Genomic DNA, 14675 nt, shown 5'->3' with positions numbered 1-14675 from the left:
TCCGCCATGGCCAGCCAGTTGGGAAGAACTCCCTGAAAGTTGAACGAGGCTGACCCTCCTAGCGGTGTATGGGCATTTCTGGCAAAGGGGAGCAGCAGGAAGCTGCTCTGCCTGAAGGATCAGATGTGAGCCCCGTGCGCATGCCCAGTCTCCTCAGCTCATTAGCAGAACACCTGATATGCAGGGGACGCCCCCAGCGCATGTTCCCAACCCACACTCTTGCCGCAGCCTATCCTCCAGTGTCACTCCTACCCTATTCCCCCGTTCTCCTCTTCTCTTCTTACTGGACCCACAGTGTTCTGAACCCAACACGGTCTGCAAGTTCCGTAATGCCATTCTCTCCACTGAAGTGGCCCGCTGGGTGCTGACCTGCTCTACGACAGGGCCTCGCGCGGGGCCTCACAGCACATAAGAACACCTCGCCTTCGCGGATTCCCGCTGGTTTTGATTAAGGTACTCTGTTTGTCTTCGGGATCTGTCCAGCCGCTGAAAGTTGGTTCTTTCTCATAAGTAGAAATCAGAGGTCTTGGGCACATTTCTCAGAAACACGGAAGTCCCAAATTGTAGTCCAAGTGCATTTACACTGGGTGGCAATGGTACCATCAACTGGTCAAGAGTAGGGATCTTCCGGCATCAGGATTTTTACTTGGGTAAAATCCAAACTCCTTAGGATGACCTGCCAGGTCCTACCTCTCCTGTCACTCTGCTGCTGCTTCCCACTCCGCAATCCCTCACTATCATTCCCCATGCTCCCAAAGCACTGGCTTCTCCTAACTCCTCACACAGGCTCTACAGAGCCTCCACACACCCTCACTCCTCCTCCCTCACACCTACACAGGTGGCCTCCTCCTATCTGGTCTCATTTCAGATGCCAACTCCTGGAGACGCCTCTTTCCTCCCTGACCATTATCCTCTACTCTCCCCGCTTCCCAAGGCCTCCCCAGCCTGTCCTTACTAATCTGAAATTATCTTCCCTTTCTTCCTTTGCTACTTGCCTTCCTGGCTTCAACACAACCCAGAAGCACCATCAGAGCTGGAGCCCTGTTTCCTCTGCTACTAGGTCCCCAGCACCCAGAACAGTACCAGGCACCCTCTGAGCTGGGCATTTAAAAAGAGGGCACCAGGGGCTCCTGGGTGGCATAGTCAGTGAAGTATCCAACTTTTGATTTTGGTTCAGGTCATGCTTTCAGGATCCTGGGGTTAAGCTGCACTCCTGGGGTGTCTGCTGCTCTCCCTCTGTCCCTCCCCCCACTTATGCAAGCTCTCGCTCTAAAATGAACGAATGAATGAATAAATAAATATTTAAGGGAAAGGGCTGGGGGTCGGGAAGGGGGGGGAAGGGGGGGGTAGTTCAAGACTGAAGCCGAGTCCTCAATGACCTACCATGGACAGTTTACAACTTGAATTCTCCCTAGGTGGCTCCAGAATGGGGGTAAATTCCAGCCAGGAAATGAGCTCAGAAGAGGAATTTAAGCTCTGAGGAGGGCAAAGTGGTGGGGGTAGGGGGGTTGTGGGGGGGATCTGTGTAGGGTGACATTTCATTTGCAGCTCCTGGACAGGGCCAATAAACTGATGTCCATCTGATCTAAGCAATCAGAGAATGTAGATTTCCAGGCTGGCTTTCTCAGATCAAGCTCTTGTTTAACGAGAAACGATTGGAGGGGTGGCGATAACCAGCTCAGGGACTGCGTTTGACACAGCAACTCCCTTAGTTAATTTCAGGGGCTACTTAACCACCCTAATCTTGGCTTTTCTGCTGTTCTCCTCCTATACAATACTGAAGACGATGGTTCAGATATACTGCAACATGGTGAGGGCTGACATGCTAGTGAGTCATCAACAGAATATATTTTTCAATTTCATAAATGAAGATTTCCTTTCTATGGTTTTACAAGGATCTTTATTCCTAGACATCAGGGTTCACTGTGCAAACGTCTAGGTAAGGGGATGTTCCCTCAGTGGGACACCACAGGCCCTAAATGAATTTGTGGAAATTCAACATAAGTGCAGAACGAGGAGCAAGCTATTAAAGAAGCCTGTCTGAAAAGAGAACAAGACTACAGAGATCGCATATAAACCCTGGACTTGGGGCGCCTGGATGGCTCAGAGGGTTAAGTGCCTGCCTTTGGCTTGGGTCGCGGTCCTGAGATCAGGTCCCGCATCGGGCTCCCTGCTCGGCAGGGAGCCTGCCTCTTCCTCTCCCTCTACTGCTCCCCCTGCTTGTGCTCTTTCACTCTCTCTCTCTCTCTCTCTCTCATAAATAAATAAAATCTTTTTAAAAATTAAAAATAAAAAAATAAACCCTGCATGGCGAACACTGCTCTTGCTTCGGTAAGCAACGAGGAACATTCACCCAGCTGAACTTTTAAGTCATTAAACATTTTTAAAAACCATAAAAATGTAAAAAAATCACTGTGGAAACTTCAAAAATGCTGAAAGAATAAAAACCTGCTTAAAGCCCTCTTATCTACAGTTTTATTCCTAACTAAAATTTTAGTTCCCAAGCCAGTATTTTCAAAATGGGATCAGATGGCACTTATGTCTCATGCTTTAGTTTTATTATTTAAGAACCTATCACAGTTGTCTTTCCTCATTAACATACCCTTTTCCCATCCAACTTTGTTCACACCTGCTGGATTATTTTCCAGCAGATAAATTTTTAGATGGGTTATTACCAGACAAAGATGGTATTTTCTTTTGCTTTTGGTGGATTTTGTTTTGTTTTTGCTTTTTATTCAAGGTGCCAAATTTATGCCCTTAAAAAATTTATATTCCTATCAGCATTAAAATGCAGGACCTGGGGCACCTGGGTGGCTCAGTGGGTTAAAGCCTCTGCCTTCGGCTCAGGTCATGATCCCAGAGTCCTGGGATCGAGCTCCACGTCGGGCTCTCTGCTCAGCGGGGAGCCTGCTTCCTATCCTCTCTCTCTCTGCCTGCCTCTCTGCCTACTTGTGATTTCTGTTCAAATAAATAAATAAAATCTTAAAAAAAAAAATGCAGGACCTATTTCTGTCAAATTTCATCAAAGGATAAAGATTTTTAATCTTTATCAAATGTATGGAAAAAAGATACTACAGGTGTATGGGGTTTTGATAGTATGAATTTTTTTTAAGATTTTCATTCATTCATTCATTCATTCATTCATTCATTTATTTATTTTAAAGAGAGTGGGAGCAGGCACAGACAGAGAGGGAGAAATAAAATCCCAAGCAGGCTCCCTACTGAGCACAGAGCCCCACGCAAGGCTTGATCCCAGGACCCCAAGATTATGACCTGAGCCAAAATCAAGAGTCTGACACTCAACCATCGAGCCACCCAGGCACTCCTGAATATTTCTTAAGAAATTTAATTTACCATTTGAATTTTTCTCTTATATATTATCTGTTTTTGTTTTCTATTATTTAAGGATGTTTATTATTCTTTTGTTGATTGGGAAGAGCCCTTCATTAATAAAGCTAATTAAAGGGACGTCTGGGTGGCTCAGTTGGTTAAGTGACTGCCTTCGGCTCAGGTCATGATCCTGGAGTACCGGGATCGAGTCCCACATCAGGCTCCCTGCTTGGCAGGGAGTCTGCTTCTCCCTCTGACCCTCCCCTTTCTCATGCTCTCTCTCTCTCTCTCTCATTCTCAATCTCTCAAATAATTAAAATCTTAAAAAAAAAATAAAGCTAATTAAAGATCTTGATCTATATTGTACATTGCAAGCTTTTTAATGTTAATTGTTTGCCTTTAATTTTGTTTATGATTGTTGAAACATACCAAGTTAAAACCAATACAAATGCTCAGGTCTAGACTTGAAATCCTCTTACCTATGGTTTTACTCCTAGTAACATTTTAGCATGCTCTCTGTCCTATTTCCAAGCCTGCCTTAGCAATATATTTTCAGTTTGGAAATCCAACTCTTATTGAAAGGTAGAGATAACACTGGGGTTGTGAGCATTCCCAGGACAGTTACGTCCTCATTCTTTGTCTCTGCTATTTCTTTTTAAAGATTTATTTATTTTAGAGAGAGAGCAGCAAGCGAGGTGGGGGTGCAGGGAGCAGAAGGAGTGGGAGACAGAGAATCTCAAGCAGGCTTCATATTCAGCACAGAGCCCAGTGAGGGCTGATCTCATGACCCTGAGATCACAACCTGAGCCGAAACCAAGAGTCAGGCACTTACCTAACCCAAGTGCCCCATCTCTATTTTTGATGGAGCTGTTATTTTAGAAATTCAAGCTGGAAATTATATTTGGCTTAGTTTCATCAAGTAGCTGAGCATGACGTCAGCAAAGAAACATGCACTTGAGGAAAAATCTCCCCAATGACAACGGCCACCATTCTCCATCCACCACCAAGAGCTCACGATCCTAGAATTGTACACCTGACATCATCATGAAGTCCCTTGCTGCACTAAATGCAGTCTTGCCATAGGAACCTTGACTCCTAGAGCTGTCATCACCAAATAAGGCTTTCATCAAGCTGCGTACAGTAGCCACCTGCGTCCCTAAGTCCTCCTGTCATTACTGCCTTAGATATTCTGCTGCCTTGAAAGGACTCTGGACCAGACTTCTCCAGAGGTTTCAGAATCTACCACCATGTTCAGCCTTGGAGCTCTGAAATTTGGCAATTCCGTGATCCAACCGTGATCGAGCGCTAACACAGAGCACGCGGATTAAGGAAAATATCCGTGAAAGAGAACAGACAGCATAAATGTCTTACTGCAGCTACCATTACCTCAAGTAGAGTACTCTGGATTGGATGATGAATCGAAACAAGTACTTTAGGGCTTTCAAAGCAGCAAAAAGCAATTCTGTCTTGCTGGAGTCATCTGCATTCGCCACATAAAAGTTCAGTACCTTGGAGAGTTTCCTTAAAAGGGTGAGAAAGAAAAATGTCAGTGGGGCAAAATGGTACTCTGAGGTTTGAGGTATGTTATATGAGAAGGGAACTTGGCATACCGGGGAAGCAGAAATCACAACTATAAAGATCTCTTCTAGAATATGCCCTGAGTAGGGAAACTGACTCCTTTGCAGTTTGGTTTCCTCACCGCAGTCCAAGTTTAGAGCATCCCTAAAGCTTAGAAATAATGGGTGGTTTCTTTCCTTAGCAGGATTTTTAAAAAGAATCAAAAATGAAAGTTGAAGGGATTCAATCCATGAACACATTTTAATCTCCAATATGTTATACACACATTCTCAGACGTTCCTGGAAGGAAGGGACTGTATGCCTAATGTAGTCAACTTAAAAGAGGTCTAATTCCCTTCAGTCTGCCTGAAGTCTCTGGGAGTCACAGAACGGTGAGGATGAGAAGAGAAGCTCCATCTGACTCTGATGACAACCATGGTTTCTGGGCATCCCAACAGATAACACTGGGCTGGGATGTCAGATTGATGTGTCTTTCCAGAGTCTAGGCATTTTCCTAATTGTCTGCTAACTTACACTTTGAGGGACACTCATAAATTGACCTTTCTTTCTGTGAATCTCTGAGTTTTCCTAGTATTAAGAAAAATCCACAGCACAGATGCCGAACTGATAGTCTTGTAAAGAAACCCAGATTGCTACCTCCTGGAGTGTGTACTCGACTCTGTGGAATGAAGATCCAGGGAAGTGATCCACCTGGATCCACAATGAAGATTGACGTGCAGCTACCGCCTGCTTGGGAAGTGAGGCTACTGAGTGCAAAGAAACCTGTCATGAGTGTATCTGCTGCTTCTCCCAGCCCAGCGGGCATCATGTCCACTGTGTTCGTGGGTGATTATGCTACGTTACACCTCTCTTCTGTCACTTACACTTGTAACATTGCTGGACCTCTCTTGCAAATCAAACCAAGAACTTCCTTGTTTAGTTCAGAAAGAAGATATGGGACTCTACGACCTGACCCAAAAAGTCAGGTCAGCAGCCAACATAATAGATTAGCAACAGCAGCTGACACTGAACCGGCATAAGCCGTTGTCAGAAAGATCTCTGCTGACTCTTAATCTCACAAAACAAACTAAGGGTTGCCGGGGGGTGGGGGGGGTTATGGACATTGGGGAGGGTATGTGCTATGGTGAGTGCTGTGAAGTGTGTAAAACTAGCGATTCACAGACCTGTACCCCTGGGACTAATAATACATTATACATTTATTAAAAAAACTTTTAACAATTATATATATTAAAAAACCCAAAGATCTCTGCCAATCTCTGCTATATTCTTGCCACTCTTCATCACCTTGCTCTGCACAGTGGCTGGGACACCAGAGGTGGGGAAAACAGGCCACATACAATGCCATGGTGAGGTGGGCCGCATGCTAGCTGCTTCCGAGTCAGAAGCTCGTAAACCAGACAGAAAGGAGGCTTCCATGACCTGATCATGGAAAAGGCAGAGACCACTCTCCTTTATATAAAAGAAAGAAAAATGACATCATCTCATATCCTGTAGGTAATAAATGCTACAAAGCACCTGTGATGTACAGCTGAGGACATGACCCTCATTTCTACTTAACTTAGTCTTGCTTAACCCACTGTCAGATCCCTTTGGGGTTTCCTGCGAATCCCTGACACCCAGCTCTCCTAAGATCCCGAGTATGATCTTCTGTCCTTGACTGTGCTCTCGATGCCTTCAACACTTTGTCTCTCTGTGTTCTGGATTCTTAAAGACAGAGAGCCTTATCTCTTCAGGAGCAACCCAGAAGGCAGGGATTGACTTACTTGAATGCCCTTCCCAGTGGTGGACCACTTAGCTGGTGCTCTTTCTCCCCCCAGAAGCTTAAAACAAACTTCTGCACTTAGGGGCACCCTTACTCAGCTTATGTCCCTTGCATTTCTTAACAACCCAACCCTGAGAGTATAAACCCAATAGCCCAATAGCAGGCAGTCCCCTTGAATCAGACTTACACGTAAGCCAGAGTGGCACTGAAGTGCTTGTAGATGTAGGTTTCAAGGACAGGATTAAAATGCTGGAACTTGATGTCTCCTATCAGTGAGATAATAAACACCTGCCAAAGGTGAAAAACATAGATAGCAGCACTGTACGACCCCAGGCTTTGATTCTGTTAATAAGCCGGATGTTGGCCTTCTGCAGCATTCCCACTTTACTATTCCAGAGCTGAAGTAAAGTCATGCAGTTTCTTTTTATTTGACATTCAACAGAGAAACTATGATGTGTCAGGCACTGGGCTAAATGCTATGGAGAATCTAAGAGCCGGCCCCTGGCCTCATGGAGTTCACTGTCTCCAAGAGAGGCCAGTGCACAAGCAAGATGAGTCAGGGAAGAATATGGGGAAAGGCAGAAGAAAGACAAAAGAAAACTCGAACCCAAGGATGCAGCTGATGAATTATTTCGTGACCACACTCTTCCGAGTGCAGCAGGAGTGCCCCCAGTAACTCAACTTTATCAGACTTTTGTCTCTCAATTTCCCCTTTTTCTGGGAATGGGATCCCTATGAGCTACATAATAAAAAACCACCACGTGGCACCTACTGATGACAAAGAATGCTGAAGGAGGACCCCCGGGGTGACTGCATATACCCACTGCCAGCTGCTCCATCCCAGGAGAATCTGCAGACCCCATCCCACAGAAACTGGAACCATTCTTTTCCATGACTCTGGGGAGGTGAATCTCAGCGGGAGCATTTCCTCTCTTTATTTTGTACCCTTATTAATGCCTAGACCACTTCTTGAATGTATTAATTTCTCTAAACTGGTGAAAGAGCCGACATTCCTCTGCTGCAATATCCAGGTAAATTCTGCACAGAATTTTAACACCAACAACGAGAAAATGTGCTTGGTTTGGATGTGTCTGCTTTCTCCACTCACTCCACCACGATTGGTGGCCTTCCAAGATTCTTTGTTTTTTAAGAATTTATTTGTTTATTTGACCTAGAGTGAGAGAGCACAAGCAGAGGGAGTGGCAGAAACAGCTTCCCCGCTGAGCGAGGAACCTGACATGGGGCTAGACTGCAGGACCCTGGGATCATGACCTGAGCTGAAGGCAGAAACCAACTGAGCCACCCAGGCAACCCGCCTTCCAAGACTCTAACATCATCTCTCCCCGTCTGGATTTCAGTTTTTGGAAGGGGCTATATGTTGTATAGAATGAGACTGACACTCGTTTCCACTGTGTGAATTCAGTGTCCCTTGTATGAACATATAAGAGCACACAACAGAGCCACAATCACCCTCATTAACAGTATCTCCTGGTTTATAACTAGGCAATTTTAAAGTTAAAGTGACTCCTGATTTCTAATGTAATATAATACCTCATTTACCCTAATGAGAAAGAAAGCATATCACATAACAGAAAAATAAAGTCTTTAAACATAAGTCAGTTGTTTCTTTTCTTTTTTTTTTTTTAAGAATTTTTCTTTACTTATTTGACAGACAGTTCACAAGTAGGCGAGAGGCAGGCAGAGAGGGGGAGGGAAGCAGGTTCCCTGCTGAGCAGAGAGCCCAGTGTGGGGCTCGATCCCAGGACCCTGAGATCATAACCTGAGCCAAAGTCAAAGGCTTATCCCACTGAGCCATCCACGCGCCCCATAAGTCAGTTGTTTCTTTTAACTTCCAGAAACAGAGAGATGTATCCAAGTATTTGTGCAGAAAGGATAATCACCACAGTCAGTTACAACAGCGAAATACTGAACACTACACAGTTGTGAGAATAAATTAGTTAATGTGTTTAACTGCTTACCAGTGCATCAAACACGAGGAAGTCATAGGTTTCATTATCTGACATCTCCATCATTATGTTAAAAAGTGCATCTAGTGTATCTTGCAAAAACTGAACATAAAAAAGAGAGAGGTTATTTCATGCTTTCAGTTCAGCTCCATACTGCGAAAATTCAGAGAAATTAGGTTGCAATAGAATGAGTTTAAAAATAGTGTTTCTTAAAAACTGGCACTTCTGCTTTCCAATGTAGATTACAAATTTTTTATTTCTGACCAAATTTTATATTTCTGATTTAATTTGTAATATAGATCTAATGATACCGTAACTACATTTCTAACCACGAATACATAAACATACCTTAACAATCTCGCCTCCATCCACCTCCATTAACTTCTTTAAGTTGTGTTTAATGTTCTGGGAGTTGGAACGCCAATTTAACAAGCCCAACAGGTCAACTAGGAAGAATGACCACAAACCATAAAATCAGACATTGATTAGAAGAAGTAATGCACACTATTTCAGGAAATAACTACAGAACTCTCTAGAAAAGATAACTGTTCTTAATAATGGATAATTCCTTGTGTATTTTTTTTAAATTTATGTCTCCTATCTAGACCAGAAAAAACCTTGCAGTCTTTCAGTCTTTAGAGAAAAAAATTAACCACTAAAACATGAGAACATAAAATTGAATTCCTGAATGGAAGTCATATTTCTGAAATGATTACATCGTAGCCATATAGATGAAAAGTTGGAAACATTAAAAAAAAAAAGATTTTATTTATTTATTTGAAAGACAGTTAGTGAGAATGAGCTGAAGCGGGGAGGGGCAGAGGGAGAAGCAGAGTCCACACTGAGTACAGAGCTTGACTTGGAACTCGATCCCCCAACCCGAGATCATGACCTGAGCCAAAATCAAGGATCAGATGCTTAACTGACTGAGCCACACAGGCATCCTAAAAACACTCTTAAGGAAACTTCATATCTTCAGTTTGCTGCACTGCTTAATTCACCCATTGCCACTATGTGTATCTCAGTGGATAAAAAGGGAAAAGGGAACTTCTATACATCCACTGATACATTTATTTCTTAAAAGATCTTTTCACTTATTTTAGAGAGAGAGAGTGAGAGAGACAGAAAGGGAGAGAGAGACAGTATGAGCAGAGGGAAAGGAACACAGAATCTCAAGCAGACTCCACACTGAACACAGTCTGCCATGGGGCTCCTGAGCCGAAACCAAGAGCTGGATGCTTAACAACTGAGCAACCCAACTGCCCACACTAATCCATTTAAACACTGCATCCACAGTGTAGAGATGGCATTTCTTCCATTTTTCAGTTGATGAAACTGAGGCCTTTATAAAATTAAATAACTTGCCTTAGGTCACATAATGTCCAGAGAGTGCTATGAATGGGATTTAATTATAGACTTATCTGATTCCCAAAAAACCATGTCCTTGCTACTACTCTATCACACTGCCTTCCGAGAGTTCTTCAAAGAAACAGACAAGCAAATCCGACAGACTGCTATTTCAAAGGAAGGAGGAACAGATTCACGGTCCTTGGGGTAAGACTGTGACAGAAATCTCGAGGTATATTTGGATTTAAAGTGCAGAATTATGGATCTTTAAGCCACTTATAGTTTTAATCAATGTTGAAAGTGTCACAGTGAAATGTAACAGGCATCTGGGCTGTTACCATTTTGCCATTTTGTGTGGTACATTAAGCTACTATTCCAATTTACAGAGCATTATCTAGTATAAGTAGCACACATGCTTCTTAATCAATGGATTTGTATAATATACAGAAGTCATTAAAAACATACACTGTTCATTAGAATAGCCCATTTGTTTCATGAGTGTTTGCTTTATTGGCTTGTTTTATTAGCTTTAGTGCCCAGGAAACCTCCAAAATCCAGTGCCTAGAGACTCCTTTCTGTCAACAGAATAAAGTCACGATACCACTCATAGAAGGGGGTGAGGCCCCACCCATGGCCTTCCTGACAGGCCATCGCCCTGCATTGTGTTACCCCTCAGCAACCAGACAGATCAGATCACTACTCCCCAGATGTGGCACGCTCTGACAGATCCAAGTCTTTCCATATGGTCTTCCCTTTGTCTGAAATGACCAGATATTATTCAACACTATGTATCTAATAAGCTCGTACTTATGTTTAAGACCTACCTCAAAACATTCTGCGGTATTTGTACTCTTTCCTCCATATACATATGCATATACATAGATAAACATAGCGAATAATAAAGACACACTTGGTATTTCTTTGGCTCTTCCCACAGACTTGAGCCACTTGAGGGCAGGAGCCATGCTGCACTCATTGTGATACGCCATCATGGCGCCAGACGCCATGTTTGCTGCGGAATAAATATTTGGGTGGAAAGGGAACCGGTAGCCCTAAGGGAACAGGCAGTGTGCCTGACACAGTTCTTGGATTTACTCATTTGTTCAGTTTGCACTTAGTAATAGACCGAGTGCTGGGCTTGTCCACTTCCCATACCTACTTCCACCAGAAGCAAGTCAATGGTACGGCTCCATTTGTTATTTCCCTCCACTAGTTGCTGCCTGAGGAAAAGGATTTAGATACTTCACCAGAGTGAAGAGTCGCTTGGCAGCTTTAAGCATCTGCAAACAACCCTTCTATCGGCCCAGAGGTTTACGCCCTAGAAATATTTGCATGCCACATCACCAGCCGTGTCAAGAATAGAGCTGGCATCTGGTGAATCATAAGGTCCTGGGGCTAGAAAAGCGGAGGCCCCATTAGAGCAAAGTCCCCAGACTTCCTGTGCTCCTGAGACCCATGCGGGTCGAGGCAAGTGGCTCTAGTTAATTCCTGTCAGTTTCTACCCAGTATCTCTCCTCTTGGGCGGATGCACCACACTGTGTTTGTCCATTCCCAGGCTGATAAACACTGGAGTTGTTTGCAGTTTTTTCTATTTATCACAAACAACTCTGCCATGAACATTCCCAGGCATCCCCTGGTTTCCAGGTACAGCAGTTTCTCTGGGCAATAATCTAGAATGGAATTTCATCCAAATGTTATCCAAAGTCCTCTCAATTGACGTCCTTCCCCAAAGTATTTAAGAATTCGGGATAGTCTGAAATGACAATCCCCAAATTTAGGCTAGTGACTACTTTGGGCAAAAGATTAAAGACCGTAACACTTAAAAAAGAAAAATAACGAAAAACCATTAAGTTTTGGGGTTACAAATATCTATTTTCAGATCCATGCGCACTACTTATGAACTTAGACAAAATATTCTGGAACTTTAATTCAACTTTCTGGTTGAAACAGGAGAATAATGGCAATGCCGGCATCTTCGTGTGTTAGGGTTTGGAGGGTTGAGAGAAGATGACTCTGGGAATCGTGTGGCACCAGGCCCCACAACTGCAAGGACCTGAACTCCCTTCTCCCTTTGTTGGAGCCACAAATCTATTCTCAATCTCCAAACGGGCCCAGTAACAAATGGTCCCATGTAAATCGGGCCTGATCTAGTTTTGAAAAAAATTTATAAATGAAGAGTCTACAAGCTCTGTTTGCAACAATGGCCTGTGGCTTTTAACCTTTAGAATCTGAATAGTCCTTTGTAAGGCTAAGGAGAAATGCCCTTGGTCATGGTCTCTGTGAAAGAACCACCACCCTCCTTATCAGGAAGTGCTCTCTCCGAGTGGAGGCTTTCTTACTGTTCTTCAGCTTCCTCTTTCTCAGAACACATTAAAGTGGCTCCTTATTAACTTCCATCCAATTAGAAGAAATCAAATACATGAACCACCCACAATCCTTATTATCGTTATTTGTCCCTCAGAATGCCCTGTGCCCTCTGATACTCAGGATGTCCCGCTGTTCCCTTCACTTCTTGCACATCTGTCCTCCCTTCTACCCCAGCCCGGCCCTGAGGAGATCACATCTCTCCTCCCTGGTTCCCATGAATTTGCCTCTTTCAACCTTCTTTGGGGTATTATTGTATGACTTTGGTTTGGTTTGGCCTGGTTTCTATGTTGAGTTTTTTTTGAGACCTAACCACTAGGAATGGGGTGGACAGCAAAGCAGAGAGCAGTTCCGCCTAATGGAACTTTCTGGGATGACGGCAATGCTGTTTGTCTAGCCCACACGAAAGCCACCAGCAGTACGAAACCATGGAACCCCCGAAACGAAGACTAGAGCAACCATACTTCTCTCTGACACTAAATTTTACAAGCTCCACATGCCTGGTGACCACCACAGTGGACAGCACGGCTTTAGAGCATCTAGAAGATGAGCGACGCAGATATTGGTAAATCAAGTGTCTGAGTACTGCCACCTGTCCATACGCTTCCTGTATGTCTGACTGGAGAGAAGAAACAATTTAACCATATGGCTATGTTTCATGGACATTCCTTCTGCTTTCCATTTTAAGTTAATTTTAGCTACTTTGGTCACTTGCTTTACTTTAAGTTTAATCTCTGGAAAGGATAATCTATTGGATAAATGCCATCTTTCTTCACTATCCCTTAAAAGTCCCCAAAGCACAGTAAGTCTTTGTATTGCCTGCTGCCATATTTACAGAAACACCATTTTAACATTTCAGAGTTAGAGGATTAGAAAGTAACAGAAAGAGCACAGAAAATAAACGCTGTCCCAACTTCCGGCATCTTTCCCTTTAGTGTTTTCCTGTGTAAATATGACAACGTTGATGGTGATGATGATGGTGGTGGTCGTGGAGGCTAATATTCACACAGTTTACAATGGGCGAGACACATGTTTTGCTTTTACTTAATTTCTTCATTCTTTAGGTATACACTAGTATCACTCCCATTTTAAAGATGAGGACACCGAGTCACAAAGAAGACATGTAGCTTGCCTGAGATGCAACACCTAGGGGCAGGGCTGGGATTTGAACCCAGGAAATTGGCTCCAAATTGTCAACATGTACCTAGACAAATTAGGATTATACCCTGCCTAGGGCTCAAGTTTTCACGTCTTTTTTTTTTTTGGACAGAGAGAGATCACAAGCAGGCAGAGAGGCAGGCAGAGAGAGAGGAGGAAGCAGGCTCCCTGCTGAGCAGAGAGCCCGATGCGGGACTCGATCCCAGGACCCTGAGATCATGACCTGAGCCGAAGGCAGCGGCTCAACCCACTGAGCCACCCAGGCGCCCAAGTTTTCACGTCTTTGATTACATCTTGACAGATATTTGGCAGCTGCACATATGTCATTTAATTACATGATTATTAATTATTAATTATTGGACATTTGGATTATTTCTGCTATTCCCCTATTATGAGTTATATGGAGACACCTTCATACACTTTCATTGTTTACTTACGTTTCATTTCTAAGGGTGAGGTAAGTGGCTCAAAGGGTCTGAAAATATTCAAAACCTTTGATACACCTTCTAAGTCATCTTCTGTCACTACTGTATCATTTAACCCGGTACCCGCAGTTTCTTACATTGGCTTTTTCCCTAAGAGGGATTAGGTCACTGATAGAGTTCATCATGTTGTTTATGAAGCTCAGAATGTTTTCTGGCTATATTTTTGTTTTTCTCTTAATAGACTTTATTTTTCTGGGAGCAGTTTTAGGTTTACTGAAAAATGAAGCACAAAGTACAGAGAGTTCACACATACGCTCCCCGTGCACCCAACTCCCCTACTATTAACATCGTGTATTAGTGTAGTACATCTTGGAACTGGCGACCTAATATTAATAGCATTCATGAACTGAAGTCCACAGTTTATGTTAGGGTTTATTCTGTGTAGCTCATTCTGTAGCTTTTGACAAATGCGTAATGACGTGTATCCCCGGATCCATTGTGGTTCCGGGTAGTGTAGTTTTGCTGCCCTAGAAATCCCCTGTGCTCTGCCTACTCATCGGTCCTCCTCCCTCTCAGGCCTTTGCAATCATGAAACTTTTCACTGTCTCCACAGCTTGGCCTTGTTTCTGGCTTAATTCTTAGTGAGTGTGTTTGTACTTTTCGCATATGTATCAGCTCTGTACTTCACTCTGTTGAGTCTGGCCCCTTGTCCAAGTTGAAATACTATCCGTGTTCTCTAGCCAA

General features: G+C 43.5%; 1 protein-coding gene across 4 annotated transcripts in view; it reads right to left on the bottom strand.

The window, feature by feature from the left end:
- Nucleotides 1-14675, bottom strand: part of DOCK5 (dedicator of cytokinesis 5) — a 210854-nt gene that overhangs the window by 68698 nt on the left and 127481 nt on the right. For all 4 annotated transcript variants that reach the window (XR_006603519.1, XM_045069498.1, XM_045069499.1 and 1 more), the window contains exons 19-22: nucleotides 8986-9083; nucleotides 8650-8739; nucleotides 6858-6958; nucleotides 4717-4851 (exon numbers count right to left, since the gene is read on the bottom strand). Coding sequence is in view for 3 of the 4 variants with exons in the window: in XM_045069498.1 (XP_044925433.1) it covers nucleotides 4717-4851; nucleotides 6858-6958; nucleotides 8650-8739; nucleotides 8986-9083 (424 nt within the window). In the remaining variant the exon portion in view is untranslated. The remainder of the gene's footprint in view (nucleotides 1-4716; nucleotides 4852-6857; nucleotides 6959-8649; nucleotides 8740-8985; nucleotides 9084-14675) is intronic.

The sequence above is a fragment of the Mustela putorius genome, unplaced genomic scaffold (assembly GCF_011764305.1).
Source record: "Mustela putorius furo isolate JIRA1106 unplaced genomic scaffold, ASM1176430v1.1 tig00003937_pilon_pilon_pilon, whole genome shotgun sequence".
NCBI lineage: Eukaryota > Metazoa > Chordata > Mammalia > Carnivora > Mustelidae > Mustela > Mustela putorius.
The sequence above is the reverse complement of the archived record's forward strand: the minus strand, read 5'-3'. Positions and strand labels throughout refer to the sequence as shown.